The sequence below is a fragment of the Leuciscus leuciscus genome (genome assembly GCF_965113295.1).
Source record: "Leuciscus leuciscus genome assembly, chromosome: 2".
Lineage (NCBI taxonomy): Eukaryota > Metazoa > Chordata > Actinopteri > Cypriniformes > Leuciscidae > Leuciscus > Leuciscus leuciscus.
This window is the reverse complement of record NC_138726.1, coordinates 43762608-43779371: the sequence shown is the minus strand read 5'-3', so window position 1 is coordinate 43779371 and position 16764 is coordinate 43762608. Positions and strand designations below refer to the sequence as shown.

The 16764-nt window shown below is 38.2% G+C and overlaps 3 protein-coding genes across 3 annotated transcripts; 2 read left to right on the top strand and 1 right to left on the bottom strand.

Annotated features, from left to right (window-relative positions):
* Positions 1-684: 684 nt before the first annotated feature.
* Positions 685-5062, top strand: LOC309492345 (uncharacterized protein). The gene is made up of 5 exons (XM_082161275.1): positions 685-3445; positions 3689-3787; positions 3922-4118; positions 4640-4703; positions 4806-5062. Exons 2-5 carry the CDS (start codon positions 3689-3691, stop codon positions 4833-4835), a joined length of 390 nt encoding a protein of 129 aa, XP_082017401.1. The 5' UTR covers positions 685-3445; the 3' UTR covers positions 4836-5062.
* A 98-nt stretch (positions 5063-5160) lies between these two features.
* Positions 5161-10282, bottom strand: phf23b (PHD finger protein 23b). The gene is made up of 5 exons (XM_082161271.1): positions 9776-10282; positions 8544-8575; positions 8368-8460; positions 6864-7467; positions 5161-6673 (listed from the first exon to the last, which is right to left on the bottom strand). The coding sequence occupies exons 1-5, from the start codon at positions 9801-9803 to the stop codon at positions 6480-6482; spliced, it is 951 nt and encodes a 316-aa protein (XP_082017397.1). The 5' UTR covers positions 9804-10282; the 3' UTR covers positions 5161-6479.
* A 4303-nt stretch (positions 10283-14585) lies between these two features.
* hsbp1a (heat shock factor binding protein 1a) lies at positions 14586-16374 on the top strand. Its single transcript, XM_082159682.1, has 4 exons — positions 14586-14772; positions 15346-15412; positions 15559-15703; positions 16109-16374. The coding sequence occupies exons 1-3, from the start codon at positions 14728-14730 to the stop codon at positions 15678-15680; spliced, it is 234 nt and encodes a 77-aa protein (XP_082015808.1). The 5' UTR covers positions 14586-14727; the 3' UTR covers positions 15681-15703; positions 16109-16374.
* Positions 16375-16764: the final 390 nt, after the last annotated feature.

Sequence of the window (16764 nt, the reverse complement as noted above, 5' to 3'; positions counted from 1 at the left end):
TCAGTAAACGACAAAGAAATGGGAAGAACTTGAGGATTTTCTTTTTAATTAGTTCTTTTATTTCATACCCCACATAGCTTGTTTAAACACTTACGCAGTTTGAATTTATTTCCTGACAGACTCACGCGTGAAAACCACACAACACCCAAATACATAAATAACCATCAGCAACACCTCCAGTCTGCTCCGAAATTAGATACAATACTCATACCATGACCTTCTCTTAAAAAAGTTGTTTTGAGTAAAAGCTTTTCATAACTTATATGATAAATGAAAAATATAATTGTTCACTAAACGAGACATATTTTATTGGTCAAACATGGTAAAGCCTTTGATAATGTTGGCTAGTTGGAGAAACTTGAAGTTTTAGTCACAAACATTTGATTTACCACGTTGTTGTTTATCTCCCCCAATAGGAGGCACAACTGAGCAGATTCTGTGAAATATCACATCCATTCTGACAATGATTACTAGCTGTTTTTAATCATCATTTCACACATTATAGACCCAGCATTTATAAAAGAAAGGGCAGTGAATTTGTATATGTGATGTGAATATGTGAACGTCAAGACTCAAAAGTATGCCCTGTCACAGTAAAACAATACAAAAAAATACAAAACATTAATATATTATAAAAATAATCAATTATGTTTAGCAAAAAATTACAATAAAGTATGTTTTGGAAAATATATTTATTTTTGCTTGTTGACGGGAGAATTCAAGACAGTTAAGCACATTGCAGAGATAATGTCAAATGTTTGTTACAAGAATATTTTTGTTATTGTACCACCTTGTGGAAATCCCTACTATACACATACATGCCAACTGAAATTACTTTTTTTTTACCAGTTGACATTTGATAATAAAATATTTTTGTACAAATTGCACTCACAAATAAGAACAATGTTGGAAACATTTGAAAACAATGTAAAGAAAGATTTTACAAAACAGACACCATAAAATACTAAACACAGATAAACATTGTCTATCGAAGCATTACAAAGAACTATGAAGTAAATCCACTTCAATCAGCTTTTAAACAGCTCCAAATCTTCAATCTTGCTCTCAGTTTTCAACTTAAATGACTGCATTTTCCACAGAGATTCTATCTGTTATGCCCTGTCATGTCTGTGGTTTAAACTGAATGTTTGGTTTAATGTTCTGCATTTTGTTTTGTAATATAACTAGTAGACTGCTTGTACACACAGTAGTCACTAAAAGAAAAAGAAAAAAAGAGAATGCACTTTTCACCTACTCAACATCCATAAGACAAAGCTGAGAGCAGGCTGTAAACCAGTAGACAAATATATTTTCAATTTAATGAATTGCAAATGTAGTGAGCAGTACTGTAGAAAAAAACAGATCCATACCTTGGATGAAATCAGAGTAGTGCAATATGAACTCTGCATATTACTCAAGATCTTATTGAATCACCAAATGAAGTGCTGAAAATGTATCACCCATTCTATCACCTGAAACGTTTTGGAAAAACGTTACTGCGTCTACAATAAATGTTATATACAATGAAAATACGCAGCCTAAAATAACATACATAGTAAAAAAAAAAAGTATTGATTCTGCAAATAATTTTCACAAAAACGCTTATATTGGTGCTGGCACTGGACTCTTTGGAATTGTATTATTCTAAATTTGGAACTCTAGGTACTTATAGGGGAGAAACGAGAAGGCGGGATTGTCAAAAAATAAGCACACTCATTTTACACTAATTAGAGTAATCAGTGGCAACAATTTGTTCCCAATCTCTGTTGACAGACATCTTGGCGGATTGCAGCGGCCCTGTTTAGTAAAGGTAGTTTATTTTCACCATGGGTTGTCTGTCAACAGCTAGTCTATGTCTGGTGGCCCCAGTTGCCCGAAATAGCGATAATTAGGATAGGGAGGGAAAAGAGGAAAAGAGAAAACGTGTAAGACTGCTGGTAGGCCATCCACAGAGGCCTCTCCTCCTTTTTTTCTACTTGCTTCTGTGTGTGTGTGTGTGTGTGTGTGTGTTTCCTCTGTTAATACTACAACCATCCCTAATGAGACAGATAGAGACCGTTATGGTGTACGTGGAAGAGAATCCAGTGTTTTGAAACTGAAATTGGGCGAGACAAGATTATCTGATACCTGAACAGGCCACACACAGAGTCTCCAAATGACTGAACATTCAGAATTTGTATGAATGTCAACCAGCTAAAATGCACAGGGTTGCATGTTGTCTCAAAAAATTACTAGTGATGCATAATATCAGAACCATAACCATTATTAGCAGATATTAGAGATTCATTTTATATCGGTTGACATGTTTAACTATGCTAGTTTCTCTCATTTTTACATTTGGATTACATTTACTCGTTTTAACACTCTTAAAAAGAATTCAATTATAAAATTTTACATTTTCAAATTACTAATAAAATTCTTTAAAAACACTAATTAATGTCCACTTGCCTAAATTCACTTGTAGCATATGATTCATTTGAATTTTTATTGTTTTATTTTTAATTTATTTTGTGAATATTTATTAATTTATTTCAAGAATATACGGTCGATTTTTAATATCAGGCATTTGTCAGTTTTTGGTCATAACATTGAACCCTACAGTTCTTGACTCAATTTTGAAGAACCCTTTATGCCCAATAGGTTCAATGGAGAAATGTGTTAAATGAGTGAATAATGCTGCATGTTTAATGGGTTATTTAGATTTTTATTGATTATTGAAAAAAAAATTTGATTAGCTACTTCATAAAATTGAATTAAAATAAAGAAATTAATCAAAACTCTATTAATTAATTAATTAATTAAAATGCAATCCATAAAATAATGCCATGATTGGAACCTCTAAAAGGTAATATGAAGTGCCTGACAGAACCCTTTAAACGTTTTCTTTGTCAATCAGAATTTGAAAATCAGTGCAGAAATCACATTGTCACATTTACTTACAAAATTGTTTAATTAGGAGTTAACACAATATAGCTAAATTAAAGCCTTACACACCTTTCAGGGCAATATGTATATACATTTTTGAATCAATAGTTTATGTATTGTGCAAACATAAGAATATCCCACACATGTCATTATGAAATACTGACTTTTAAGTGTCTCATAATATTCTCGGGGTGCCCTCGAAGTAGATATTGTCTTGTCAACTTGTTAACCTGAGTTTGAACTAGAACATTTTAACAACAACCAAAATGATGCTTTTATCATGTTCTAATCTTTTTGGAGGGTGGGTGAAGTCATGCTAGACACACCGACTCCCTTTATCCATAATCTCCTGGTCATCCTATATAAACCCACCCCAGCTTCAGGTCTACAAATACCCAAAACACACATGCCCTTGACAAAGAGGACGGCAAGGCAACATACACAGTCAAGACAGGACAGAGCAGGATTGTCAAACAACCCCTGAAGAACCTTCTAAAGGACAGACGAATTCACCAAGAAGGTAAATATGAGAAACACAATATACTTTTATTAGATTCTGAATTTTCTCCTAATTATTGAGCTGAATTTGCCACATTTTTCTTAACACGTGGCCAGTGAGAGCCAACAGAAACTCTGTGTGAACTAGAAGTTTGAAACAACTTCCCATCAGCTGATTGTGCTCACTGTGAACAGTTTATCGTTAAAGCAAATATTTTAAATAACTTTCCTCAATATAATATTTGGTGTGATGTTGTACCCTCAGATGATGTGCTCCAGGTGTTTGCTACTTATTCTGGTTGTCTACTTCTTGATGGACGAGCTTTATGCTTTCCTGATACCAGACAGACTGCGAATGAAAAGAGTAAATATCACATTACTTATACACTTCATTTATCCTCTTCTCAACAGAATACACATTTATATACAGTTCTGATGTGTTTTAATACAGCATTGAAATATATCAGATATATTAAAAATGCATCTAATTCCCTGCAGAGCAATCACAGGTCGGATCAGGAGATGTCACACATCTATGAGCTCTCTGATCTGGCAGACTTGTTCCCAGGAAATGAAGGTGAAATGACTCGGGACTGGGATCCCAATCCGGCTAAGTCTCCTGCCTTCTTTTCCCCTTTGGAACATATCAACGTGCAACCGGCAAACAGCAACCGCCGCAAAAACAAGGATAAGAGGTCAGTTGGAATCTTTACACATGCAGTTATTTAAAGTATTTATTCCATTAAATATAACATTTTGAAATAATTTATATATATAAATATATATGAAGAGTTCAGATGCAAAAGCCTCTAAGTGCCATCTGAAATTTTCTTCTAGAATGATCATTTTTATAAAGCTTGTATATTTAAGTTAAGTGATTTCACTTATATGACAATTAATAGGTAATTTGCATTGCCATTTAATTGAAATTATTGAACTTAAATATACGAGCTTGATAAAGATGATCATTCTAGAAGAAAATTTCAGATGGCACTTAGAGGCTTTTGCATCTGAACTCTTCATATATATATATATATATATATATATATATATATATATATATATATATATATAATTTAATTATTTTCAATGTCTATTTATTTTACAATTTGTAAATTGATTTCAAGTTTTTTTTTGAACTCTTAGTTCTCTGTAGCAGCTATTCTATGATGTTAAGCCCAAATTCACACTTTTTCTACATTTGTTCCGCCATTAGGAGGAGGATCACTATTCCTCTAGACCCCATTGGCAGCTCCTACTTGTCTACTTGGAAAAGAAAGGTATTTTCAGACAAGGGAAAACCAAGGTGGCTTGGCTGCATACATTTGAAGTAAAGACTGCATATCCAATCAATGTTAAAATACTTTTTGTCCCCCCCTTAGGAGGAACCTGGAGAGTATGACGCAAAGTGATCAAGCTGACAGATTACATATACCGTTAAAAATGACAATTTATTATGTTGTGTAGTTTTAGTTCTTTTTTGGTTTCTATTAAGTCATTGCATCTCAGGTTAATGAACTGTGACTTATTTATTTGTATTTATGTTTTATGAATATTAGCTCATCAGCTCCCTCTAGTGGGGTGCAAACTGACAGACGCTGTACTGGTGTTGCTGCAAAATAAAACATTAATGAATAAACTACTGAGTCTTGTCTAATGATCTTTCAACTTATGTTAAAATGCATCATGTCTCTGTGAATTAAAATAAGCTAGATTAGGAAAATAAGACATTCAAAGCCCAATAAAGAAAAGTTTTATTTCTTCAGGTAGTTAAAGAAAATGATATCAGATGCAAAAAATATACCTTTTGCTTTGCTTTTCTCTTCACTTTCACATATGTACACTTCTCAAAATCTGTGCTATTTACAGACTGAAACATTAAGCAAGAGATGTTCGGTTTATGGGGATTTCCAGTCCCCCTTGCTTCACAAACAAACAAAAAAATCCAAACAATGGTCTCCAAACTAATTCAAATGAAACAGCTCTTAGCATAAATGAGTAATCTTCACCAGTTCTCAGAGTTTAAAACCCCCAAACAATTCCTGAAAACAATTACAACCATTCCATTCGAAGACAGCTTCAGCAAAGCTCCTAAATCTAGCCTTCACATCTTATTAAACTGAAATCTTCCGAAAATCTCTTTAACACATTGAAAAAAAATGACACTATGTTGTGCAAGTGATTAAAGACTGAACAGTTCTGATAGATTCTTCGACTAAGTACATGGGTTAACATACTGTACATTACCAGTAGAGTTAGAAGAAATTAATGTTTGATATATCAATAATTGCAACTGAAAGGATTCCCTGCTTAAATGACTCATATAGCTCTTTATATTTGATCATCTAATATATGTTAGCTGACTGAAGTTCATTTGGGTGTGACAAACATCAATTAAAAAGGGTGTATGATCACCAACAGGAAAGGCATTCAGACTAACACAATACATCTACTATTCTTCAAAAAAAGCCATTTATCCAAATTAAACAAATATGATCAATTGGACAGTTCACTAAGAAATAATGAATTTTCTAATAGCAGTGGTGTCATCAATCTCTCATATCATATCTTTGGCAAATTCATGACAACATTTTCCTGTAATTTGAAGTTATATTTTATTTTAAGTAGACTATTTTAAATTGTAGTATCAATACAACCAATATAGTATACATTTGTGGAAACTGTAGGGTGGAAACGGTGCCCTATAACTTTTCCCACAAAGGAAAATAGTGCCAGCCAATCATTTCAAACAAATGTCAATTTGATGTGACAAAAGGATAGTTTACAAACGAGCCGTCACATTTGAGCCAAACAGAATTCACACTACTCATGGTCAAATACCAACTCAGGAGGTAAGAGATTAATTCAAACATTATTTCTCCATCTGTATTTGAGACCTCTGACTGCAAAATGTAATGAGTAACTATTTGCCAAAACTAGAAATGCAAAGAAAGAAGAAAAAAAAAAAAAAAGGATTTTGAAACTGAAAATGGTGTCGGATACAAAAACTGGAGAACCGGGAACATTCAGAGCTTGGAGGGAATGAACACCCTCATCTAAGTGTCTTTTTTCTGACTTGACCGCCGAGAGTCTCTGCATTTGTGGCAATTAAATATGTCAGGCACATTAGACTTCTTAATTTTGGCGCAAGAGAGGTGCACCCACACGCTGCACTGACTACATTCAATCATGGGCCGTCCTGCAAAGGGTTTACCGCAGTAACAGGTGATTAAATCCCACGAATCGTCCCCTGTAAGGAAAAGATATATAAAATAAATAAAATATATATATATATATATAAAACAAAAGAAAAACTAAGTCCTACACATAAAAAAATGATATGTGTGTATATACATATATATACACACACACAACCATACATACATAAAGACACACACAAACAATTGATCTAAATCTTCCTCGGTCCCTAATAAACTAACCTGACTCCACCATTATGTCTTCATCCGCTATCCAAGTCTCGCCTTCACTGGAGCTCATATCCGCCTCTTGGGTGGCCTCCTCCTTCTCCTCTTTCACCTGTGCCTGTAGTCTGTGCTCAGTCATTGCTCCCGGGTCCGAATGCTCCTCTCCATGGCCGAGACCATTCTCAGAGTCTGACTCGCTGTGGGCCGAGCTCTTAAGCTTCTTAAGGGCTTTGGACTGTTTGGGGTTTTTACTGCGCTTGATCCTTGCACGTTTCTCGCCACCACAGCTACTGCTACTGCCAGCGCCTGAACCTAGAGAAAGACGCTTCAGCTTCTTGTCCTTTTTGCGTTCAGCTTTGCTGGCCACTTGGTCCTCATAGAAAGAGTCTTTTAAACGCATTTTGTCCATCAGGGCACTGTCAGATGAGAGCCGGCGCATACTCTTGTTGCTCTTATTGGCACGGGCCTTGCGAACGAAGGTGTGGATGGTGTGCAAGTCCGACGTGCCGTGACTCCAGCTGGGAGCCATGTTAGAACTCGCTCCACCTAAAACACTGCCTTCTCCTGAAGCACCAGAGTTATTTGGAGAACTGGAGGATGCTGCCGACCATGGCCTTTCCTGCCACAAGAAACAAGCACACAAATCTCAATCTGGATGGATCGCATGAAATTTGGAATTAAAACACCAAAGCCATCACTGACATCTAGAAATACAGGTTCAAAAGACCAGTCAAAAGTTCAAGAGGACATTCAAAAGAAAATGTACACTGACAGTTCAGGTTAAACCAGGAGTGCCCAATCCTGATCCTGGAGGGCCAACATCCTGCAGAGTTTAGCTCCAACTTGTCCCAAAACACCTGCCCAGAAGATTCTAGTAATCCTGAAAACCTTAACCTGTGGCCTTCCAGGAGCAGGACAGGACACCCCTGGGTTGCACTCGGTAAATCTGCAGGTTATCATTGTTATCATCTGCTGGTCATCATTGTTAATTTCATAAAAATTCAACACTGTTTTTTTAAACTCCTGACTTTAAAAACTATCAGCCAATTAATCAGTTAACTGCAAGATTTTCCAACTTAGTTATCATCTGAAATTATAGGTTGACCTCTACCAATCAAAGGGGCTGGTTGCACCAACTATGCACAAGTTACAACTGAGCCTAGTTTTGACAAGGAGGCACAAAGTTACAACTTGCCCACACCTAAATATTTTTGCATTGCACCAATAAACTTAGTTGAAGGAACTCCAAGTATAAACTAAATATTTACAGAAGCCTTAGACTAGTAGTAATGGTTGGAATTAAATAACAGATTTACTGAATTGCGCCAACAAGCTCTTGTTTTACCTGAGAGACTTATGAATGGCTGGTGCAACCCTACCTAGCACATTAGTACAGGCTCCATACCCTGAAATGGATGTCAAAATGTTGCAGCCCTTGGAGGTCTTTGGGAACAAGAATTTTGCAAGGGCTTCGATACATAAAACCACACATATATGTGAAACAATGCTCCATTCTTACCTCCTTTGGAGAAGGGATGTAACCTGCATATGCAAGAACAAAACTGCAAAACTTGTTGAAGTCCTCCACTGTCCTCTTTCTTCTCTCTGATGGCTGGACATGAACATCAATCATTAGCATTGGGACAAGCACTGCCATCTGTAGGGTGAAATTTTGTATTTCCTTGTTCGACTTACCAGAGTCTCTGCTTTGCACTTCAGTAATGAATCTATGTAGCAAAAAGAAGGGGAAAGAATAACATTAATTCGAGGCTAAACAACAGGTTTGAACGAAAGAACGTTGCACGGAGTAGATTCGTGCCGTTTTCAGTCGTACAAACCTGGTAAAAAGTGCGTTTTCGACGGTAAGCTAACTAGCTAACTGTGCTGTTCCTCGCGACACCCTGTTGATCGAGGCGTAAAATTCAAGTGCGCAAAGCACCATTTTACATCCAAACGGTTTGAGGGACTTAAAACTGTGGAGAAAACTAGACTAATTTAGCGACATACACAGTAAGCTGAACTGGTGATAAAGGAAAAAGGACGCAACAGCAGCATGTGGCTTAAGTTAAGCATTAATTCTCGACTTCGAAACAAGTCAAGACAACTTCACTGGTTTGGAAACTCTTATAAAATAATATATGGTTGATTATGGAGTATTTATAAAAACCAAATCAATAAGTGCTAAGAGGAGATCAGACACCATCGACAATACATTTACCGCGGCAAAACAATGGGTTACAGTCAGGCAGCGAAATGCTAACGTTACAACGCTAAGCACAATACAGTGTCTGTATTAAAAAGGCAACATCTTTGTCTTAAATGGTATAAAAATATCAGATAAAACGCCGAACTGTGTATTAAACAAAAGGCATTCAACTGGCATCGGGTTAAAATGATCAACAGCAGCAACTAACGTTAGCTGCTACTTTCAAAACAGAGCTGGTTTAAATGTTACTTGGCGAAGACAAAATGCGCAACGATGCGTAACTGCGGTTTTGGAAACGTGCACATTAAATTATTTAAACAGAAAGTAGTGGTTGGACATCAGCAATGTTTTTGAATCATACGAGTTACTGCTTAACGACTAGCTACAATCAACTCGACTAATTTTACTCCATTGCACAAGATAGCAACTTGGCCAATCCCTGTATGAACCAGCTCGTCAGCGCAAGTAAAATGTCCACTAGCCTAACTTACTACATTACCACGATCATACACTACAGAGTGACTGGCAATGAATCAGGCTTACTAGAGAAAGCAGACTTATAAACTAAAGAGTATGTTAAATTACTACAGTATTAAAGCTGCTAACTGCTAAAGCTGCTAACGTTAGCTGACTCTGCTAAAACTGATCGTTAATGGGTGTTGCTTATCACAACATGTTTAAAGTTTAAATATTTAAAATCAAAGTCAAGATTTTTCCTTACCTTGGTGCTCGGACATTATTTCAAGCATTGTCGCCTAATAAACTCGATCCTCTTCAGTTGGATGACACCAAGCAGCGTCAATCTTCGCCCGGCTTGGGCGCAGCAAGCCCCGGCTGACCAGCTATAGTCTGGTTAGCTGGGCATCAGAATGACTTGTACGACGATTTTACAAACGGATCCAATGGAATATCGCTGGATCTTGAGTCCCTGGAAGGATTAATTAACTTAATTTTGGTCAGCAAGTAGCGTTGCAAAAATAATCCAGCTTCTATTACCTAACGGACCACCAAGTGAAAAAGAACCAATAATAAAACCAAGGATCCAGCATTTTTTTTTTTTTTTTTGTGCAAACGAATGTTAGTAATATAAATAAACTCTGCGTTCGGGCTATTATCCTTTTTGACGAAGGGGGAAAACGACCAAAGTTCCCAAAAAAAAAAAAAATTACGTGTGCGTGTCGCCTCCGGCGCGCCTCACCAAAGTCGACGATGTCAACTGACTCAAGAAACCCCTTGCGGTGAAATTGCCGTTGCGATGTAAAATTTGCCTAAGTGTTAATGGGAAATGTAGTTCAACCAATGAGATTTTCCGACAGACTGCACTGAATGCAATGACAAATAAACAACAATACCCATGATTCATTGCGCTAGTTGCTGTTTTTATGGGAAATTGAGTATATCTGTTGCAAATCTTATGGTTTGTGTTTGCATTGTGCACATTATTAAATTAATAGTAATACATTTATAAACTATCATCCTTCTATGCAGATATGAGGACATTTCAATCCAAGTAAGATCAGTAGTTAGACAGGCTTTACTTTCTTGTTCTTGTCGGTTGCCAATGACGTTTTACCATTGAACCTAATCCAGAGGAATGGCTAGAAGCTGTATGCTATGAAATAACCCTTTTACATGGAAAGGGGGCGCTAGGGGGCTTAGAAAGCATTGGTTCACAGGAGACGCCTCTTCTTCTACTGTTGTTTAAATGGCGGTTGCACAGGAGACGCTGGTAAATAAAATTATTTAAATCTAGGAAATAGCTAGTACGGGTTAAATAAAGCTATATTGTTAAATAAAATATTAAAACTTAATAATGTCAAAAGGCCATAAAAAGTCTTAAATATCTTAAATAGCATAAAAAGTCTCAAATGTTATAATTTGTGGAGCCATTAAATTTAAGAATGAAAAGAGTGACAATTCTAAGTGAAATGCCACCACAGGCTGCCATTTAAATTCAATTGTTGATATCAACAATTGATTTCTTACTAGTTGAAATTCCAATTTCACATACAAGAAATACAATTCTTACTAGTAAATCCTTTATTTTCGATATCAAGGATTCAATTGTCACTAGTTGTATTGTCTGTTCTTGATATCAACAACTGAATTGCTACAAGAAAGAATGTAAATTTTTTATTTCCATAATTCGATTTTCATAATTCGAGACGTTGGTGTCCGTGCCGGAGATGGTGGTGGCCGTGCCAGTGTCTGTTCCGAAGAAGTTGGTGTCCATTCCGGAGACGGTGGTCTCCGTTCCGGAGATGGTGGTGTCCAGGCCAGAGACGGTGGTGTCTGTGCCGAAGATGGTGGTGTCCTTGCCGGAGACGGTGGTGTCTGTGTCGGAGACGGTGGTGTTTGTGTCGGAGACGGTGGTGTCCTTTCCGAAGACGTTGGTGTCCGTTCCGGAGACGTTGGTGTCCGTTCCGGAGACGGTGGTGTCCGTGCTGTTGTCTGTGCCGGTAGTGTCCTTTCCGGAGACGGTGGTGTCCGTGCCGGAGACTTTGGTGTCCGTTCCGGAGACGGTGGTGTCTGTGGCGGTGTCCGTGCCAGAGACAGTGGTGTCCTTTCCGGAGACGTTGGTGTTCTTTCTGGAGACGGTGGTGTCCTTTCCGGAGAAGTTGGTGTCAGTTCCGGAGACGGTGGTGTCCGTGCTGGAGATGGTGGTATCTGTGTCGGAGACTTTGGTGTCCGTTCCGGAGACTGTGGTGTCCGTGCCGGAGATGGTGGTGTCCATGTCGGTGTCCGTGCCGGAGACGTGCCAGAGACGTTGGTGTCCATGCCGGTGTCCGAGACGGTGGTTTCCATTCTGGAGACATTGGTGTCTGTGACGGAGACGGTGGTGTCCGTGCCGGAGTCGTTGGTGTCTGTTCAGGAGACGTTGGTGTCCGTGCCGGAGACGTTGGTGTCTGTGTCGGAGACTTTGGTGTCTGTTACGGAGACGGTGGTGTCTGTGGCGGTGTCCGTGCCGGAGACGGTGGTGTCCTTTCCGAAGACGTTGGTATCCGTTCCGGAGACGGTGGTGTCCGTGCCGGAGACGTTGGTGTCTGTGCCAGAGTCGTTGGTGTCTGTTCAGAAGACGTTGGTGTCCGTTCTGGAGACGTTGATGTCCGTTCCGGGTACGGTGGTGCCCGTGCCAGAGATGGTGTTGTCCATTCCGGAGACCCTTGCATCCCTTACTACCATTAAGAACAAATATAGACAGACTGTGCATAGAGATCGATTTAAGATTTAAACTCTCTTCGATACAAAAACATACCGCGTGTGAGTTCCTGTGTTCGAATATCCACACGATTGCAAATGTAATTTTAAACACAGTATTGTCAGTATTTTTTTCAACAAAATAATAGCTCCACGAAAGCCACAGCAGAACATCAGCACACAGCAGTGTTTGTGAATGAATCTGTAGCTTTGAACAAATCGTGAGAGTCAATGATTCAATGATTTATTCATAATTACAGCCACTTGCTTCGTTACTGAATGAATGACTGACTCGACTCACTCATAAAGACAGCGACTTGCCGCCACGGCAGCTGAGAAGGCCATTCTTTGAAGAAACACCACCATCAAAATACGCTCGATGTTACAGTCACTGCCCTTTCCGTCCAGAATAAAAGAGAACATCCCACTCGAGTGAAGGGATTTGTGGAAACTGACAAAACAAAATCAAACAAACTAATAATAAATAAACAAGGAGGCGTTTCTCTGACTGGATGATCTTCCTCCTGGCGCTATTTGGAGTGTGGGAAATGTTCCCATTAATATTCATAAACTCATTACCATAGCTATTCTTACCTGTAAAATTACAAAGATATCTGTAATACTATTTCACTAGTTAAAATGCTAATTCTTGATATCAACAATTGAATTTCAACTAGTAAAAACTATAATTCTTGATATCTTTAATTGTATTTTCACTACTAATCATAAATACATATTCTTCTTAATTTATTGAAAAGCTATGGAGCCCCTATAGGGACATGGTGAAGGAACAAATATGAAATGGAGGAACAAAAACATGTCAGTGCTTTTGTGTTCTCTCGCAAATGTTTTGAGTTCTCCAGAGAAACTTTGCGTTCCCTCGCAAAAACTTTTGCATTCCGCAGAGAAAACTTTTTATTTGCTCGCAGAGAGCTCAAAAGGTTTTTCAAATGAATGCCGAGTTTCAAAACATTTGCCAGAGAACGCAAAAGCTCTGACTGCGTCGCATACTCTCTTGAGTAGGTAACGTTAGGCTACTCATTTTTAATAAGTAATTACTTCATGACCGCTAAAAAAGTATGTTCTATCTAGTATGAGAGTGTGTAGTATGAATGTAATCTGTCAGACACGTATTGTCATTTTCCCCTTTTCCACCAACAAGAACCGGGTACTGGTTCAGAGCTAGAGCTATTGCCAGTTCGGAGTTGGTTCGACTGACGAACCGGTTTGCGTTTCCACCGGCCAGAGAGCCACAACAGAGCTATTTCTTACGTCACTGCAAACTATCATGTTGCCCAGCAACGCTAGCGCGGCAGCGCCAAACACAAACACACCAGACTTGTTCGAGATGCATCGGCTTCTCGCAGAACGATCAGCACATGAAATCAAAGCACTGCGAAAGCGATCAAAAAGCACAAGGAGTCGTATGATCTCCAAACACTCCCGCAGCTCTGATCGGTCCACGCTGCTCCGATGCATCTCGAACAAGGCATCAACAATAATAGACGTTGCGTTACTATGGATGCTCATGGGTTTGCGAAAATAAATCGGCATCCAAACACGGCGAATCCAACGCGTTCGTGCAGCTCGCCGTAACTTACATAGACGGATATTATAATCGAGCTGCTATTAGCTCGACTAGCTGCTATTTAAAAATGGCGGTCACAAGTTTCTCTTCAGTCTTGTTGGCCACGGTAACCCCGCCCCCAGCCTCTGACGCAAGCGGTTCTTTCTTGGCTCCGTTCTAGACCCTGCAATGATTTGGTGCTACTTAAGAACCAGTTTTACTGGTTCGGAGCTGGTGCTTTGGCGGTGGAAAAACAAAGAACCGATTTGAAACTAGGCTCTGGCTCCGAACCAGCACCAGCTCTGCCTTGGTGGAAAAGGGGTAATTGTCATGTGACCTACCAGCGTCAGTTTTTTTTTTTTTTTTTGTCGCTTCACTGCTATTCATGAATCCTCTCCCGTGGCCACATAGTAAAGTGTCCATCGTATGCACACTTCATAATCTTGCCGGAAGAAGTAGGTCATCTGCGTACTTTTAGCCTACTCTTTTATGAGTACTGTAAAAAAAAAAATTGTCTAAAAAAACTATTATAAAATATAATCAAAAGGCTGAAAATCAAGGTTTTAATAAGTTATTTGTAACTTATCGCTAGCACTAATCACTATTAATTTCAGCTGCTCAGATTTATGTGACATAACATTCTTTTTAATCTTTGTTTTTGCTGCAAAATTGTTATTTCTGGCTTTCTGAGCCACCGAGCGCCCCCTGTAGGAAATAAAAATGCTACAAGCTAAAAATGCATAAACCGCTCTATTGAGTTTAGTTCACTGACCAAACCCCTTAACAACGAAATCAGCTTTTGCTTCCACGACAGTTTCCACCTCGAATGCTTCACACAGACAGTACTGTATTGCCTTGACAGGGCTCTTGATCACACGCAAAGGCACGTATAATTGTTGAAGAAGATAATGTCCGAGAAGGACCTTAAAACATCGCAGGACCTGACTGTTGTGGTGAGTGTTTGATTTTCACCGAGCTACAATGCTGGGTCGTGCACTTTTCCAGCCGCCTAATATTTTGTCACGCTCACTCTACTAGCCAAAGTATAGTTTAATTGGTGTATAATATTGAGAAGTGTTAAGTGTTGTGATTTGCCCGACTTCATTAATCGTTGTGTTTTGAACTGACCGATCACTCTAACGAGTTCCTAAAGGAAATGTTTTCTTTCTTCATCAATCTATAGTTAAGTTAAATTGGAATGTAGATATAATTTATTTTCAGGAGGGTTATGAAATGAGAGCTTTCTTTATTTCAATGTCAGGTATCTTGTGTGATTACAGTTACACGATGATGTTGAGAGGTTTCCCTTGTTACTATGGTTTCAGTTCCACGCGTGGGCGGAGAGCATGCCCTTAAACTGCTGTTTTTACTCCTGTGTGGGAAGCCCACGCAAAACCCACACGATTCTAGATATTTCTTTTATGCTAGTTGTTCATTCACAATTTTAGTGAAACTGCTCAGGTTTAGTCTGATTGATTGTTTCGTTTTTACGTTACCATTTTTCTTTTTTCTTTTATTCAATTCAGGTACAGACATTGCTGCAGCAGATGCAGGACAAGTTCCAGACCATGTCAGACCAGATCATTGGGCGGAATATCCTTTTGCATATAGTAATTGCTGCTGAATTGAGTGGAATACACTAGCTATGTATTGTACGCAGTTAAAACCTGATTCATGCTTCCTAGCTTGATTATGAGATGATAGGTTATTCAAAAACGATTTTGTCTTAATTCTAATACTTGATGAGATGAGTACGCGAATCGATGACCTGGAGAAGAACATCTCTGATCTCATGACTCAGGCAGGCGTGGATGAGTTAGAGGAGGAGATAAAAGTCTCTGAGACCTCTGGAACCGCTTGAAGGCAATGACCAACACCATCTTAGTAAGTGTAGGTGGTGCTATTGCCACTTTGAAGATGCCTTGTTACCATTTAGAGAACACTTACATTCCATAAATTGCAGTAGAGCATGTATTTGACATTACATTTGGATTCTTCTGTTTGTGAAACAGTATACAAAGAAAGTCACATTCATAGTCATCTTTTTTTTAAACAAAGTTATTTGTAAATTTAAAGGTATAGCGGAGGATGTTTTACTTCCTGGTGGGTAACCTATTGGTCCTCCTAATTGTCAATCATTCTGGTGAATCAATCAAACTTTTCAAAAAGTGGAGAGGGCGGGTCTTATCTAAAATTTGGAAAGATCCTCCGCTATACCTTTAAGTCAGGTTGTTGTCTTGTGATCTTGTATTTCTGTTTTGTTTACGTTTGCTATCTTTTCCCTTTCAGACTGCCAAGGAACACAGTGAAGACCTTCTACTGCAGTATCAGAATTTTTAAATGAAATGTGAATTAATCCTTTTTTAAGCAATTCATTAAAAATGGTGCTTGCCTATGTGTATTACATATTATATTACATATTGTAAGGTTAATTAGATTACTGGCCTGAAGATTAAGATATTAAAATCTTCTTTTGTATTTATTCATTGTAATGACAGGGGGAAATCATGTGGTTCCTGCATGTTTTGCTGATTATTAAAAACCCCATAAAACTACTTGATGATCACAGTTTTCTTTCCTATTAAAACAGAAAATAGGCAGGGGTGTATTGAAGGAAACGTCCCTTGATATATATCCAATAGCATATAGCAAATTATTTAAATAATGCCATGCAGTGTAAATATTAGAATTTTTTGCATTTCATTGACAAAGAATTTAATCATAATACATGCAGCCAGTCGGTGTGGTTATGGCATCTACCAGCAGGGGTTAACTGGGCTAAACCAAAGTCCAAAAAGTTTTTGGCTAAACCTTCATTAGTGACTAAGATCAAAGACAGCAGATCAGCTAAACCCCTGTAGATGTGGATTTTTATCAATCTGTTTATCTTATACTGGCATCAACATTTAGAGGGAATGAGGTCTATTATGGGTTTGTCAATTACA